We start from the raw sequence: 14,396 nt of genomic DNA on the forward strand, positions 1-14,396 counted from the left end.
GGGGGAAAGACCTTTATGAGGCTCCGTGCGGCGGCCGGCTCGGGAGTGAAGGCGGGGCCCGGGGAGCGGGAGGGGACGGGGGAAGGAGAGAGGGAGAAGGAGGGTGAGGAGGGCCCCGGGGGGGCCGGCCAAAGTGGAGAGGGAGGGCAGTCTGGAGGCCAGAGTCTTAAGTGTTACGCACGCCCAGCGACTGCTCCAGCTCCTGTCTGCGCTGCTGGATCTGTAACGGGAGAGGGCCGGGGCTGGACAGACGGACAGAGGGGCCGGGGCTGGACGACCCGACCGAGGACTCCGACCCCCAACGGGCGCGGGGCACGCTGACCCGAAAAAGGCACCCCGAGGCCAGGGCGAGGTATGGGCCGGGAAGAGGGGTAAGATCGCTCTCGGGCGGAAGGGGCGAGGGTCCAGGCCCGAGCTGGGGCGCCCACCCTCCCTGTGGCCTCGGAAGGCCGCCGTTATATCAGAGTCTCCCAAGCACTTAGTACAGTGCTCTGCACACAGTAAGCGCTCTGTAAATATGATTCGCTAACCGACCGACAGACCGCGTACCTTGCAGTAGAAGTAGCGGCTCACGGCCTCCTGGGACCAGGGCTGGTGGTAGAACTCGGCCCGCCGCTCTTCCTCGGGATTCCCGGCCACGTCCGTCATCACCTGGGCCAAAGCAGCGCCGGCCCCCCGCCCCCCGTCACCCTTCCCGCTCTCCCTCCGGCCTGGCCGCGGGCCCCTCCCCGCTGGTCGACCCCCCCCCCCCCTTTTTCTGCTCCCCGGCCCCTAACCTTGAGATCCCGACTTTGGGAGCGCAGCAGGTCCTGAACGTAGCCCTTGGGGTCTCGAGAGAAGCTGAGCATGAAGTCCCTCTGGATCTTGAGCTGATTGATGGACTCGATGGTTTCGTGGATCTAGAGGAAGGAGGAGGGCTGAAGCCCGAGGCCGGCCGGCCCGGGAAAGACCAGGGTGCCCCGCCAACCCCCACAGAGGGATGGGGGAGGACGCCGAGTTTTGGGAAGCGGGGACCCTCGCCCCGCTCCCTGCCACGCTTCTGGGCCACGATCACGGAGCGGACCTTGCTGTCCAGCGCACTGATCTCCTGCTGGTTGGCGGTGGACAGGAGGAAGCTGTTCATCTGGCCCTTCAGCGGCTCCTCCACCTCCACGTCGATGTCGTAGCAGGCTGTCTTCTTCTGGTCTGAAGGGTCCACGCTGCCGGGATTGAGGGGGTGGGGGGGGGTCAGGTCCAGCTGGCGTGGGAGCCGGGGGTGCCCCGAGGAAATCGGAGGGGGCACCGAAGAGGATGAGGACCGGAAAGCAGGGAAGAGACTTAAGGCTGGAGGTGAAATGGCGGGATTGCGGGGGGGAATCCGTCTCACCTGATGACGTGATTGATGACGATAGGGTCCGGGGGCAACAGCAGGGCCGTGAGGCGCTGGGGGATCTCCGAGAACTTCAGCCGTGGGCAGTCGAAGATCTGCCAGAGGGAAGGGTGTTTGGGTGTGCAGGTGGGGCCGGGGGGTGGTCATGCTGCTGGTCTGGAGAGAGGGCAGCTCCCCAAATTCTTCCCACTCCTTGGGGACTGGTTATCCTGGAGGACCTCAACTCCCGCCACCCCCCCTTTTTTTTTCCTATTTTACGGTATCCGTTAAGTGTTGACTACATAACAGACACTATACTAAGCACTGGACGACACAAACTGATCAGGTCCGACAGTCCCTATCCCACATGGGGCTCACAGTCTTCATCCCCATTTTACAGACGAGGAAACCGAAGCACAGAGAAGTGAAGTGACCTGTGACGGAGGTGACAGAGCCGGGATTAGAACCCGGATCCTCCTGACTCTCGGGTCCGGGCTCTAGCCACTAGGCCGTGCTGCCCGGTGGTGGCCGGGGGGGGGGGCCGTCCCACCTGCTGGAAGTACTTGTCTCCGTTGATGTACTCCTTGTCGTGGGAGTCCTGCAGCCGGTTGGTCTTCACGTACTGCCACAGGGCCTGCACGATGGCCGAGCGACTCTGCGTGTGCAGCCCAGCAGCCGGGCCAGGCGTGGGTCCAGCTTGAACTGGGGGGGGCTGCAGGGAGGGGCGCAGGGGTCGGGAGCTGGGGTTAGGGGGGAGACCCCCCCAGCAGGGAACCCCTCTTCAGATGCCTGACCCATCGACCGATCCATCAGTGGTATTTAGTGAGCGCTTAACGGTGTGCGGAGCACCGTACTAGGTCCTTGGGAGGGTATAGTACGACAAGAGTTGGCAGACAGCTTCCCTGCCCACAACGAGCTTTCGGTCTACAGTCCCATAAGCTTAAGGGACCCATTTTTGGGATGGGGGGCAGGTGAGAAGGACCCGATCTCCCCTCCCCAGCACCAGCCACCCACCCGCCGGGACCTGAGTGCGAATGCTGGGTCCCCGACCTGGTAGTCTAGCATGAGAAGCAGGGTGCACCGCACACTCAGATCTCCCGGCCGCTTCACCTGGAATCCGTCCGTCTCCTGCGTTGTTGGCGTCCGGTGCCACTGCCCGAGAGAGTGGAGCCGGGTCACCTCCCTGCCCCCGGCGGGCACGGGGGAGGGGGTTCCCGGGTCCCGGAGATCCAGGCCGGGGTGGTGCTGGGACCCAGGGCGGGCAGGGGGATCCGGAAGGATCTAAATGGACTGAGAGGTCCAGAGGGGGAGGGAGATTCTGGGGGGCTCTGGGTCTCACCTCAACCAGGTGGTTGTCAGGACCGTAGAGGTCCTTGTCCAGCTCAATGACCAAGCTCTTGAAGAAGGAGGAGAACTTCCTCTTCTGCTTGCTGGGCTGCAGGGGCAGAACGGGACCGTGGGGACAGAATGAGGCTGGATCGGGGGTGGGATCTGGGGGTGGAGGGCAAGATGTGTGCCACAGGGGCAGCCTCCCCCAGTCCCCGCCACCTCCATGTCCCCCTCCCTGGCCCATCTTACTCGGTCACCCCCGGGACCTCGCCCCAATCCCGGCCCCCGGCGACCCCAGCCCCGACCCCACCCCGGGGCCCGAGGAGAGACCTGGGCCAGGACGTACGTCATCCAGGAGTTTCCCCTCCACCCGCAGCTCCCAGGAAGCAATGCTGCCATCCGAGTCGTCGGCGTCCGGCTTGGCCGGGTTGAACGTGTTGGAGATGTAGAGTCGCAGCTTCCGTTTTTGCTGTGGGAGGGAGAGGATGTCCCCCACCCGCCGGCTGAGCCGCCTGGCCGATCCCCCAGTCCTCTCCCCTCCCCGCTCTCCGGCACCGACGCCTAACGGTCTGGCCCCGGGCCTTCCCATCCTCCTCCCCCGTCCCCGCCCGCCATCACACCTTCATCGGCCTCTTCAATGCTTCCTGGATGTCCACGCGCTTCCGCATGATGGTCTGGTCCAGCTTCCTCTCGAAGGCCAACAGGTCCATGTAGGCCTGGGACTCAGGGACCAGCTCCCGGATCTGGAGGGAGGGGGTGGCGTGAGGGTGGCGGGGGGAAGGAGGGTGGGTGGTGAGCCAGTCCTGGGCCGAACAATTCCGTTCATCACCGCCCACCTCGCCCAGGTCTGTCCGTCTGTCCCCTTGGCAAGGGACAGTAGTTGGTTCTTGATTCAGGGAATTCCGAGCCTCGTGGGGTGAGGCCCGGCCTGGTCTGGAGGTTGGGGGAGGGCCGGCAAGAGATCACCAGGTGTAACCTCAGCTGGACCTTTCGTCTCCCCGGTCCCCCGGGGAGTGTCTCTGAGAGGTCTCGGAAGGACGGGGACTCTGGCATGGGCACCGGATCGGTGCCCCAATACGTATGTTGGGGAGGGAGCTCTCTCTCTCTCTCTCTCTCTCTAATAATAATAATAATGTTGGTATTTGTTAAGCGCTTACTATGTGCCGAGCACTGTTCTAAGCGCTGGGGTAGACATAGGGGAATCAGGTTGTCCCACATGGGGCTCACAGTCTTAATCCCCATTTTACAGATGAGGGAAGTGAGGCACAGAGAAGTTAAGTGACTTGCCCACAGTCACACAGCTGACAAGTGGCAGAGCTGGGATTTGAACTCATGAGCCCTGACTCCAAAGCCCGTGCTCTTTCCACTGAGCCATGCTGCTTCTCTCTCACCTAGGGCAGTGCCCGACTGGCCCTCTCTCATCCTGAGCCCCATGGGGCCGACCGCTCCATCTCGCCGAACCTGGCCAGTTGCCCCAGTCCCCCATCCCAGCCCTGACCGACAGCCCCCGGCCCCCGGCTTCGTGCTTAGCTCAGCCCGCGTCCACCCCTCAGCCCGATCCCTCCCTCTATCAGCCTTCAGTCCCCCCGCAGCAGCCCGGGAGGCCAGCCCTGCCCCTCGGGACTCTCCCCAAACCCAGCCCCGAACCTTCAGCTTCTAGGTCCCGGCCCCTCGGATCTCCAGCCTGCTCCCCTCCCTCCCCTGGCGGAGGGGTCGGGGGGGGGCTCACTTCTTAATGAGCTTTAAACGAAAAGTGAAAGTGTCTGTGATGGGGAAGAGGGAGAGGGGGCGGCTTTGGCCCGTGCGGGGAGGGGGAGCCGGCGCAGTGGGTGGGGTGGGGTGCAAGGAGTGGGGTGCTGCTGTGAAAGGCACTCACCCTCTGAGGGAGTATTTTGTCAGCCATCTTCCTCCTCTTGGCACTGTACATTTTTTAAAGAAAAAACCGGGTTACCATGGCGACCGATCTGGGAGTAACGAGGCCACCTGCTAAATTATCCCGACATCTCCGCCCGCCCGGCTGGGGTCCCCGCCGACCGCCCGCTCCCCCGAGTGGCCACGCGGGCCCGGCCGCGGGGCGGGGGCTGCGGCCGGCGGAGGCCCCCCACCTCCCCCTCCAGATGCTGAGCTGGTCCCAGCTGCTTCCCCCCGGCCGAGTGCCCTCCCCTCCGCCTCCGGCCCCCCACCTTCCGTAGGACCGAACGAGGTCTGAGGGGGCTGGGGTTGGAAGCCGGGTGTGTGTAAGGGGGCGGTGAGCTGTGGGGAGAGGGATGGAGGGGGAGAATGGAGACTCGGGCCGGGCGGATCAAGAGAGCTGTTTGGAGGTGGGGTGCGGGTGTTGGGGGGCTTGGCTCGAGGTGAGGGGAGACCTGTCCTCTTTATCCTTGGGTAGGTACCGCCGTAAGCAGCCTGGCGAATGGGCTCTCTGCTCCAAAGGCAGGCCGCAGACTAAACTAGCTACAGGGCAGAGGAGGAGAAGGAAGGTGGAGGCCGAAAAGGAGGAGCACCCCGAAGCCAGAGGGGCTGGATAATAACTACGATAACAATAATGATAATTATAACAGTAATAACTGTGGTTCTTGTTAATAATCAATAAAAATCAGAACTGTGGTACGTGTGAAGCGCTCACTACGTCAAGTACTGTTGTAAGAGCCGGGGTGGATACCAGCTAATCAGGTTGGTCGCAGTCCCCGTCCCACAGGGGGGCTCACGGTCTCTATCCCCCTTTTACAGATGAGGTAACTCGGGCACAGAGGAGTTAAGTGACTTGCCCCAGGTCACACAGCCGAGTGGCGGAGTGAGGATTAGAACTTAGGTCCTTCTGACTCCGAGGCCCGTGCTTTATCCACTAGGCCCCGGCGCTTCTCTGCCGGGCATTTTACTAAGCGCTAGAGTGAATTCAAGCAAAGTGGGTTGGACACGGTCCCACATGGGGCTCACAGTCTTAATCCCCATTTTCCGGGTGAGGTAACGGGCACGGTGAAGCGACTTGTGCAAGGTCACACAGCAGACAAAGGGAGGGGCTGGCATTAGGACCCAGGTCCTTTGGGCTACCAGCTCTGTGCTCCATCCACAAGGCCACGCTGTTTCTCGTGGATCCAGGGCCTTTGGCGGGGTGGGTGGGGAGAGACAGGAAGGAGGCCTGGCCCAGTGATTTTCGACAGTTGATTTGAGACTTCACTCGGATGGCTCTCGGACCCCGCCCCACCGGCAACAAGTGTGGGAGGGAGAGTTGCTAGCCACGGAAAGGAGAACTGGAAAAAGCGTGGCCTAGTAGAAGGAGCACGGGCCCGCCGAATCCTGCTGTGTGACCTTGGGCCAGTCCCTTTCCTGTCCCTTAGTTTTCTCATCCGTAAAAAGGCGATTCAATCCCTACCCTCCCTCCTACTTAGACTGTGAGCCCCATGTGGGCCGGGTTCTGTGTCCACGTGATTAACTTGGATCTGCCCCAGCGCTCAGAACAGTGCTGGACTCATAGAAAGCGCTTAACAAATGCCATCATCGTTATTATTACAGCATTTACGGCAGAGAGACCTAGAGCAAACAAGGAAATAGCCCGATGGTCCTCATCCTCCCTTGGCAGAGCCAACGGAAGCTTGTCTGGGCTGCCCGCTATCTGATGGGCCTTGCGGTACCTGTCCGCGTCCTGGCACCCTTTCTCGCCTGGCACCCAGACGATCTGGCTCCCATGGCTGAGCGGAGACTTGCTGAGGAGGCCGAAGCTGCCCAGAGCCGCTGCCGAGTGTAGGGCCGCGCTATCCCCTGCCGGGACGCTCCTCCCGTGCCTCCCCTCCGCAGGCGGTCAGTCTATCGTATTTACTGAGCGCTTACTGTGTGCGGAGCACTGTACTGAGTGCTTGGGAGAGGACAGTAGAACAGACACATTCCCCCAGCCCAAGGCGAGCTTACACATACCGGCCTGGCGGTTCATCCCGGGGGCCCAACTCGAAGCCGAAAAGCCGAACACGTCGGACTCAGCTGGGGAAAACTCAGCCCGGTCGGGCCATCTCCCAAGGGTAACCCCTCTCCGGCTCCACCCCATTCCTGTCAACGCTCCACGGGTGTGGGAGTAGGTGGGGTCAGTCCGGAGAGGGTGGTGGGTCCCAAGTTAGTTGTGGGCAGAGAACTTGTCTACCGGTTCTGTTCGACTGTATTCTCCAGAGCGCTCGGTACGGTGCTCTGCACACAGTAAACGCTCAAGAAGTACCACTGATCGATCAACTGATTGGTCAGTTGGATCTCCCCGCTTCAACGGTCCCCGCAGGGCTGGGATCTACTCAAGCCACTACCCAAGGCTAGAGACATTAGGGAAGCAGCACGATATAGTGGATAGCGCACGGGTCACGGGTTCTGGTCCCGGCTCCGCCACTTGTCTGCTGTGGGACCTCGGGGAAGTCACTTCACTTCTCTGGGCCTCAGTTACCTCATGTGAACAATGGGGATTGAGACCGTGAGCCCCTCGTGGGACAGGGACCGTGTCCAACTCCATTTGCTCGTATCCACCCCAGCGCTTAGTATGGTGCCTGGCACACTGTAAGCCCTTAACAGATGAGAAGCAGCGGGGCTTAGTGGAAAGAGCGCGGACCCGGGAGTCAGAGGACATGGGTTCTAATCCTGGCTCCGTCGCTCGTCTACTGCGTGACCTTGGGCAAGCCACTTAACATCTCTGTGACTCAGTCACCTCATCTGTAAAACAGGGGGCTAAGACTGCGCTCCAGGTGGCTTAACCTGGTTACCTCGTATCTACCCCTTAGAACAGTGCTTGGCACACAGTAAGCGCCTAACAGAAACCATCATTATTATTATTAGATGCCATCATTATTATTATTATCCAGGGACCGCGGGGGAATGGGTGGGGGAGGAGGAGAGCCCAACTGCAGCCTCTGATGGGTTGAGGGGCCTGATGGCAAAGAGGGAGGGGGCGTGGGGATAGGGCTGAGGGGGCATTCCAGGAACGGGGTGCCCAGGGACGGCCCGGCTGCTGCTTCGCTGTAATTGCGGCACTAGCCTCCTGATGGAGAGGGGTTTGTCCTGGCGGAGGGAGGGGGGACCCTCAGCCCTCTCCCACCACTCCCACCAGGGACGAAGCCACCCCGGCCCGCGCTCCCCCGGGGAACCTTAGGCCTCCGGCCCGTTCCCTGGCTCACCTGCGGCTCCGGGCGGGGGCTGCGGGCGCCGTCTGGCCCTGGCTCTGCCCCTGGCTCTGCCCGGGTGGGGGTGCCGCTCTCTTGCGGGCCGGCTCCATTCCAGCTGGGGCCAGGCCTGGACGCACGGCGGGGCTGCCCATGTACGGGGACCCCGGGGGACCCATGGGCGCCCCCTGATGGGGCATCCGGGCTCCCGACGGCATCCCGGGGCGCTGCAGGTTGGGGGGCAAAGCAGAGACGTCACTCATCCGGCGGGCCCGGAGGGGCCGACCCCCTCGCCCCACCCCGGACTCCCGGGGACCACCGCCACCCCCACCCCGAGGCACAGGCCGCACCGCTGGGGGGCAGTTCCTGGGATCAGGTGATTGGCAGCGGGAAGGGCGCCAAGGACAACTAGCGGGATCCCAGGGTGGTGGCACAGCCGTGTGTGATGTCGGTGCTCCCCAACCCCGCAGGAGGGGCACCGAGGAGGTCTAGTGGGACTCCCGGGAGGGTGGCACGGCCATGACGGTGCTCCCCATCCCCCAGGATGGGCACCGAGGATAACCAGTGGGACCCCAGGAGGATGGCACAGCAGAGTGTGACGGTGTTCCCCCTTCCCCCTGCGGGGTAGGGGGCTGGAGGAAAGGAGTGTCGGACCCTGGGCAGGGTCCTCGGCCTGCCCTTCGACGGTCCCTTGCCCGAACCAGGATGGGACGGGGATGGGGTGGGGAGGGAGAGGGGATCGGCCGGGGTGGGGGGGGTGAGACCAAGGTCAGCAGGGTCAGCGGAGGTCACTTGGAGGTCAATGGGGAGACAAAGCGAGGCTGGCGGAGAGTCGGACAGGGCTTAGTAGCCGGTGGAGGGTGGGCCGTCCGGACGGGTTCAATTTGGGCTTAAAGGACACGATCGGGGGGTCCGAGGGATGGACTCCGTGCCCAGTCACAGAGGGGTGAATGCGGGCCCGGGGACCCCCACCCTGCCCCCTCCCCCGGGTCCCCGGCTCTTGCGAGGAGCCGGGGGAGGGGCTGGGAGCGACCCCGCTGGCGGCCGCGGGTCAGGGGGCCGGGCGGGGCTCCGGGGAAGGAGGTGAGTCCGGAAACGGCATTCACCTTTCAACGGGTGGTCAGCTGATGGGCAAATGAAATGCAAATGAGGCGGTAAAGGGCTCGGCGGGCTCATTAACCCCAATTGTCCGGGAACTGGAAAGGGATGGGAGGGGGCGGGGGGGGGGGGGGAAGGAGAAGAGGGGAAGGGATCAGGGTGAGGGGAGGCCTGGGCTGAGGACTAGGGAAAGTCGACACTAGGAAAACCAGCTCTGCCCAGCCCCGGGACCCCGCCCCCCCCCCCCCCAAATGGCAGCTGCTGTCAGATACCGCCCCCGGGGACCCGGACTCGTCCCCCCCCCCCGGCCCCCCGATCACCCTAATTCCTCCCGCCGGCTGCCTCGCAGCATCTCCCCAGCAACCCGGGGATGGGGGAAGGGCAGAGAGGAGAAAGCCGCCGCCCGTCAATCTCCCCCTGAAAAGCCCCCTTCGCCTGTCCCTTTCTCTCCTCTCCCCAACGCCCCCCCGCCCGCCCCCCGCCCCCCAGGTTCCTGAGAGACCAGCCGGCCCGGCCCGCTGTCCCTGTCACTCACACCTAAGGGGCGGCTGTCCGACACCGAGCCTCAGGGGGACCGACCTTCTGGGCTGTCCGGCTTCCCCCTCCCGGCCCTCCCACCTCCCCCCCCCCGGGCCAGCCACATCTCCCACCCGCCCTCCCTGCCCCCCACCCATGCGCACACGCATTCACCCCCCTCCCCAAAACACACACACACACACACATACGTCGACAGGCCGGGTAGACAGGAGCGCTGAAGCGGGGGTGGGGTGGGAGGTGGGTGGGGGGAGGGGGTCAGGGCTGTGGCACGGTAGAGGGAGAAGGATGACCGAGCTGATGCCACTTGGGTGAAATGAGTTTTCTGGATCCACATCCAAATGGGTGTTCGTTGCCGGGGGGTGGGAGGGGGTGGATGGGGGGGGCGAGGGGCAGACCCTCTGGATAAATCCAAGGAAGCTCGGGGGTCCCCCTCCTCCTAACACAGCCCCCTCCAGACACCGGCCCTTGACCCCCTGGGAAACTGACCCCCTCCCCCCCCCCCAGGGCAGAATCGGCCAGGCCCGCGCCCTGGGGTGAAGGAGGGGGCACGGCTAGATTTGGACGGAGCAAACCTGAGCCCTCCCCACCAAAAGAAAAAAGAAAAAGAAAATCAAATCAAATAACTGTACCCTTCCCGGCCCGGACACTGCCCACACTGTGAGGATCCATCACCCCCGCCCTCCCCACGTCTACTTCCCATCTGCTTCCCACATTCCCATCCCTGGTTGGTTGGAGATGGTGCATAATGTTTCCCTTTCCCCTTTCTCTCCGCTTGGGTATTTGGGGGACCCTCTGGCCCCTCCCCAGGATACTCGTCCCCCCCGCCCATCACCCTCCCCCGGCTTCTCTCTGGACGAAGCCTCACTGTCCTCCGTCCCCCCCCCGCCCCCGGACTGGTCTCCCCCAGATTCCCTTCACACCTTCGAGGCTCTGCGGCGGGCAGAGGGCTGACAGGGCACCCGTTTTCCCTACAGAACCCGTGGGGAGCCCCCTTCCCCCGCCCCCCGAGTCCGGCGGATTTCCCACCCCCCCCCACGACTCCCACCTCGCCCCCCCCCCCGCGACCCCCGGGGTCTGGGATTTCCCAGCCCGGCTCCTCGGTCACCTGCTCGCCCGCTGCCCGCGGGCGGTCACCTCTGGGGTGGGGGTGGGGGGCAGGGAGGGAAAGGAGGGTCGGGGGGCTTTTCCCGGAAAACGGGGGACCCCCCCCAACCGGGTGGGGGAACGGAGGATTGGGGTGAGGTGCAGGGCCCCTCCCCCTCCCCCCCGGACCATTCCGGACCCCCCCCCCCCCAGCTGGGCCCGGGGTGGGGGTCGGGGGTCGGGGGGCAGGGCCTCCGGGCATCCCGCAAGGCGGGGTGTCGGGGGGATCGGGGGGCCTGGGGGGGGGTGGGGGTCCTGCTCGCGCCTCCAGCCTGCAGTCACGCCTCCATTCAGCACAAGCCAGCTCGCTAACTTTCCCCACTCACCACCCCATGGACCAGAAACTCAAAAAGTTTGCTTTTCGTGGCTTTGCGCGCCCCTCCGGTAACTTCGTCTGCGGCCATCGGGGTGGGCTCTGCCTCTCTCTCTGTCTCTCTGCCTCTCTCTCTGTCTCTCCTCTGTCTCTCTTTCTGTGTCTCCTGTCTCTGTCTCTTCGCCTTTCTTTCCCTTTTCTGCCTTTTTCTCCAACTGTCCCCCCGTGAGTCCTGCTGGGCTCTCACACTTGCACTAGAGCGGAGTGGGGCGGGAGGAGGGGGGGCCCCTTCAGGGCGGCTCGGACGGCCGGACGGACGGACGGATGGACCGACGGACCGAGGCCCGGCCCGCCCCGCCCCGCCGCCGGTCCCCCCCTCCGCACCCGCCGCCGCCGCCGCCGCCGCCGCCGCCGCATTCCTCCACTGATAAGCCCCAAATAGTGGGCCTGTGCGGGCCGGGCCCCGGCTGTTTACTCTGCGGGGACAGAAAAGCCTCTGCCTTTTTAAACCTCGCTGTCCAAACAGCCCAGATAAGCCCCGGCCGCGGAGGGAGAGGGAGAGGCCACCGACACCGACACCGCCACCGCTCGGGATGCCACCGCCGCCGCTTCGCCCGCCCCCAGACCCCCGCCCCGGGCAGCCCCGGGGACCGACCGGGGGACCGACCGGGGGACCGACCGGGGGAGGGAGAGGGTAGGGATGGGGGGGGGAAGGAAGGAGGGGGGGGCAGGGAAGATGTGGGAGGGAGAAGAGAGGAGGGAGGGGGAGAAGAGAGGAGGGAGGAGGGAGGGGGGAGGAGGGAGGGGGAAGGAGGGAGGGGGGAGGGGGAAGGAGGGAGGGGGAGAAGGGAGGGGGGAGGGGGAAGGAGGGAGGGGAGAAGAGAGGAGGGAGGGGGAGAAGAGAGGAGGGAGGGGGAGAAGAGAGGAGGGAGGGGGAAGGAGGGAGGGGGAGAAGAGAGGAGGGAGGGGGAGAAGAGAGGAGGGAGGGGGAAGGAGGGAGGGGGAGAAGAGAGGAGGGAGGGGGAGAAGAGAGGAGGGAGGGGGAGAAGAGAGGAGGGAGGGGGAGAAGAGAGGAGGGAGGGGGAGAAGAGAGGAGGGAGGGGGAGAAGAGAGGAGGGAGGGGGAGAAGAGAGGAGGGAGGGGGAGAAGAGAGGAGGGAGGGGGAGAAGAGAGGGGGGGAGGGGGAGAAGAGAGGGGGAGGGGGAAAAGAGAGGAGGGAGGGGGGAAAGAGAGGAGGGAGGGGGGAAAGAGAGAGGGAGAAGGGAAGAGAGAGGGAGAAGGGGAAGAGAGGGGGAGAAGGGGAAGAGAGGAGGGAGGGGGGAGGGGGGAAGAGATGGAGGGAGAGGTGGGGGGAAGGAGGGAGGGGAGAAGAGAGGAGGGACAGAGAAGGGGGAGGGAGGGGGGCAGAGGTGGGGGGAGAGGAGGGAGGGGAAGAGAGAGGGTAGGGGAGCAGGAAGGGTAAGGTGGGAGGGATGGAAGAGTCAGTAAGGGACGGGAGAGGAGGGAGGGTTGGAGGGAAGAGAGGGAGAGGAGCTAGGGGAGAAGAGGGAGGTAAAGGAGAGGAGGGAGGGAGGCTGGGGAAGCCTCAGTGGAGGGGACGGCGGCTCTCACACAAATACTTTCTCAGTTAGAAAATATAGCAGCAGAGCAGCGGGAAACAATTGATTCCAACTTTCCCCCAAGTCCCTCCTGCTCATTTCTAAGGCCCCTTTCCCCAGAGACCTGGCAGGGCCCAGCACGGAAACATTCACTGGCAGCGATTCCACCAAGAGACCAAGAATGGAGCCCCTTCCGTGCGGGGCAGGGGGGTGGCGGGGAGATGGAGCTGTGTATGTGTGTGTGTGTGTGTGTGTGTCTGTGTGTGCTGAATCCATATGTGTATCTGGGTGTGCATGTATTGTGAGGGTGTGCTAGCTTTTGTATGAGCCTGCTTGTGGGTGTGCAAGCCTTTATCTGCTTGTATGTGTATGAAAGTCCCTATATCTGTGTGTGTCTAAAAGCAAGCCTGAATCTCTTCGTATGTGCAAACCTGTATCCGTGTGTGTATGAACTGAATTATGTGTCTGGGTGAATAGAATGTGCATGTGTGTGTGTGCATGTATGTGCTGGGGGTGGGTATGATGGCGGCTGGAGCCGGGTGGGTGGAGGTGAAGCTGTGTGAATCGGTTGGCCTCTGTGTGTGTGTGTGTGTGTGTGTGTATTTCTGCGGATGTGAGTCTGTGTGAGAAAGATGGCAACAGGGAAAGAGAGGAGGAGTATCTGGGATAAAAGGACAGAGAAAGAGTGTGAGAACAGGAAGGGAGAATCTGGGAAGCTGGGGGAGGGAGGAGAAAGGAAAGGGAGAGCCAGGCAGAGGGAGGGGCAGGATGAGAGAGGCGAAGGAATCTGAGGGTGGCGGTGGAGGGGGGCCCGAGGCTGGCCGGGGACCCTATCCCAGAGCTGGGGGGAGTGGAGGGAGGGCGGATGGACACAGAGTGGTCCCTGCTGGGGGGGCTGCTTTCGACTCAGAGAAGAATTCCTGGCAGGACCAGCTGCAGGGGAAGCCTTGTCTTATGGTGTTGGTTCTTCCCTGGAGCAAGGCGGGGGGGGGGGGGGGGAGGTGGGGTGAAGCAGAGAAGGTGGGCGGGGAGGGGATGGGGAGGACAGAGAGGAAGCTCGAAGGGACCAATCTCGGACATCCAGAAGGCAGAAATGTTTGCCAGCCTCAACCGGAGCCCAACTGCCCAACGCCCGGCTCCCCGGTCGCCCTCTCCCCTCCCCCGGCCCGGCCGACCCCGGCCCTGCCCGGCCGACCCCGGCCCTCTCCCCTCTCCAGCAGTGTTGGAGTACCTGCCAGCAACCCAGGAGCACCCAATGTGTCTCTGTGACGGACAGGTCCAGACCGCGGGTAGAGGTCTCTGCCGCTCCTCCCATCACCCAGATGTGTCAGCAGCAAATCCATTCAGATCGGCTACAGCCAGAGCACAGCCAAAGAATCAAGGCGACCGACCCCAAACTCGTGTACACCAAAGCCCCGCTTCCGCTCTGGCGCTCTTCGGCCCCATTCTACAGATGAGGTAACTGAGGCCCAGAGCAGTGAAGTGACTTGCCCAAGGTCACACCGCAGACACGTGGCAGAGCCGGGACTAGAACCCGGGTGGAGGGGGGCAATCTGGCCCCTCACCCCCCCACCCACCCGAAAGTCTGCAATGTCAGTGCTGCCGGAAGCGTCGGCTAGAGGCCGGGGGCGTGCGGGAAGCAACGCTCTGGGCACCATTTGGTCGGTCCCATGGGTGGCGGGGGACACGCTACCTGGGAACGACCCTGGGGGTCAACGACCATGCGGACCGTCGGTACGGTCCCTTTACTGGGGATTCCCCCAACAGGATCCACCTCGTTCTCTCGGTGTAGGAGCCCCCGGGCCTCAGGAACACAAACACACATAGACATGCATATAAATACATGTGTGCACATGCCTATGCATCCTTCCCACTCCCCCAACACACACACACCCTGCTCC

The 14,396-nt window shown here is 63.7% G+C and overlaps 1 protein-coding gene across 1 annotated transcript; it reads right to left on the reverse strand.

Annotated features, from left to right (window-relative positions):
- Position 1: 1 nt before the first annotated feature.
- On the reverse strand, positions 2-11,169 carry SMARCD3 (SWI/SNF related, matrix associated, actin dependent regulator of chromatin, subfamily d, member 3). Its single transcript, XM_029078458.2, is given in 14 exon segments — positions 2-220; positions 550-651; positions 777-899; positions 1,064-1,199; positions 1,367-1,464; positions 1,899-2,020; positions 2,023-2,060; positions 2,373-2,500; positions 2,688-2,783; positions 3,024-3,146; positions 3,298-3,420; positions 4,554-4,596; positions 7,822-8,033; positions 10,911-11,169. Coding segments are annotated over 14 exon segments (1,476 nt in total). The 5' UTR covers positions 10,989-11,169; the 3' UTR covers positions 2-166.
- Between the last annotated feature and the right edge of the window lie 3,227 nt (positions 11,170-14,396).

The sequence above is a fragment of the Ornithorhynchus anatinus genome, chromosome 13 (genome assembly GCF_004115215.2).
Source record: "Ornithorhynchus anatinus isolate Pmale09 chromosome 13, mOrnAna1.pri.v4, whole genome shotgun sequence".
Classification (NCBI taxonomy): domain Eukaryota; kingdom Metazoa; phylum Chordata; class Mammalia; order Monotremata; family Ornithorhynchidae; genus Ornithorhynchus; species Ornithorhynchus anatinus.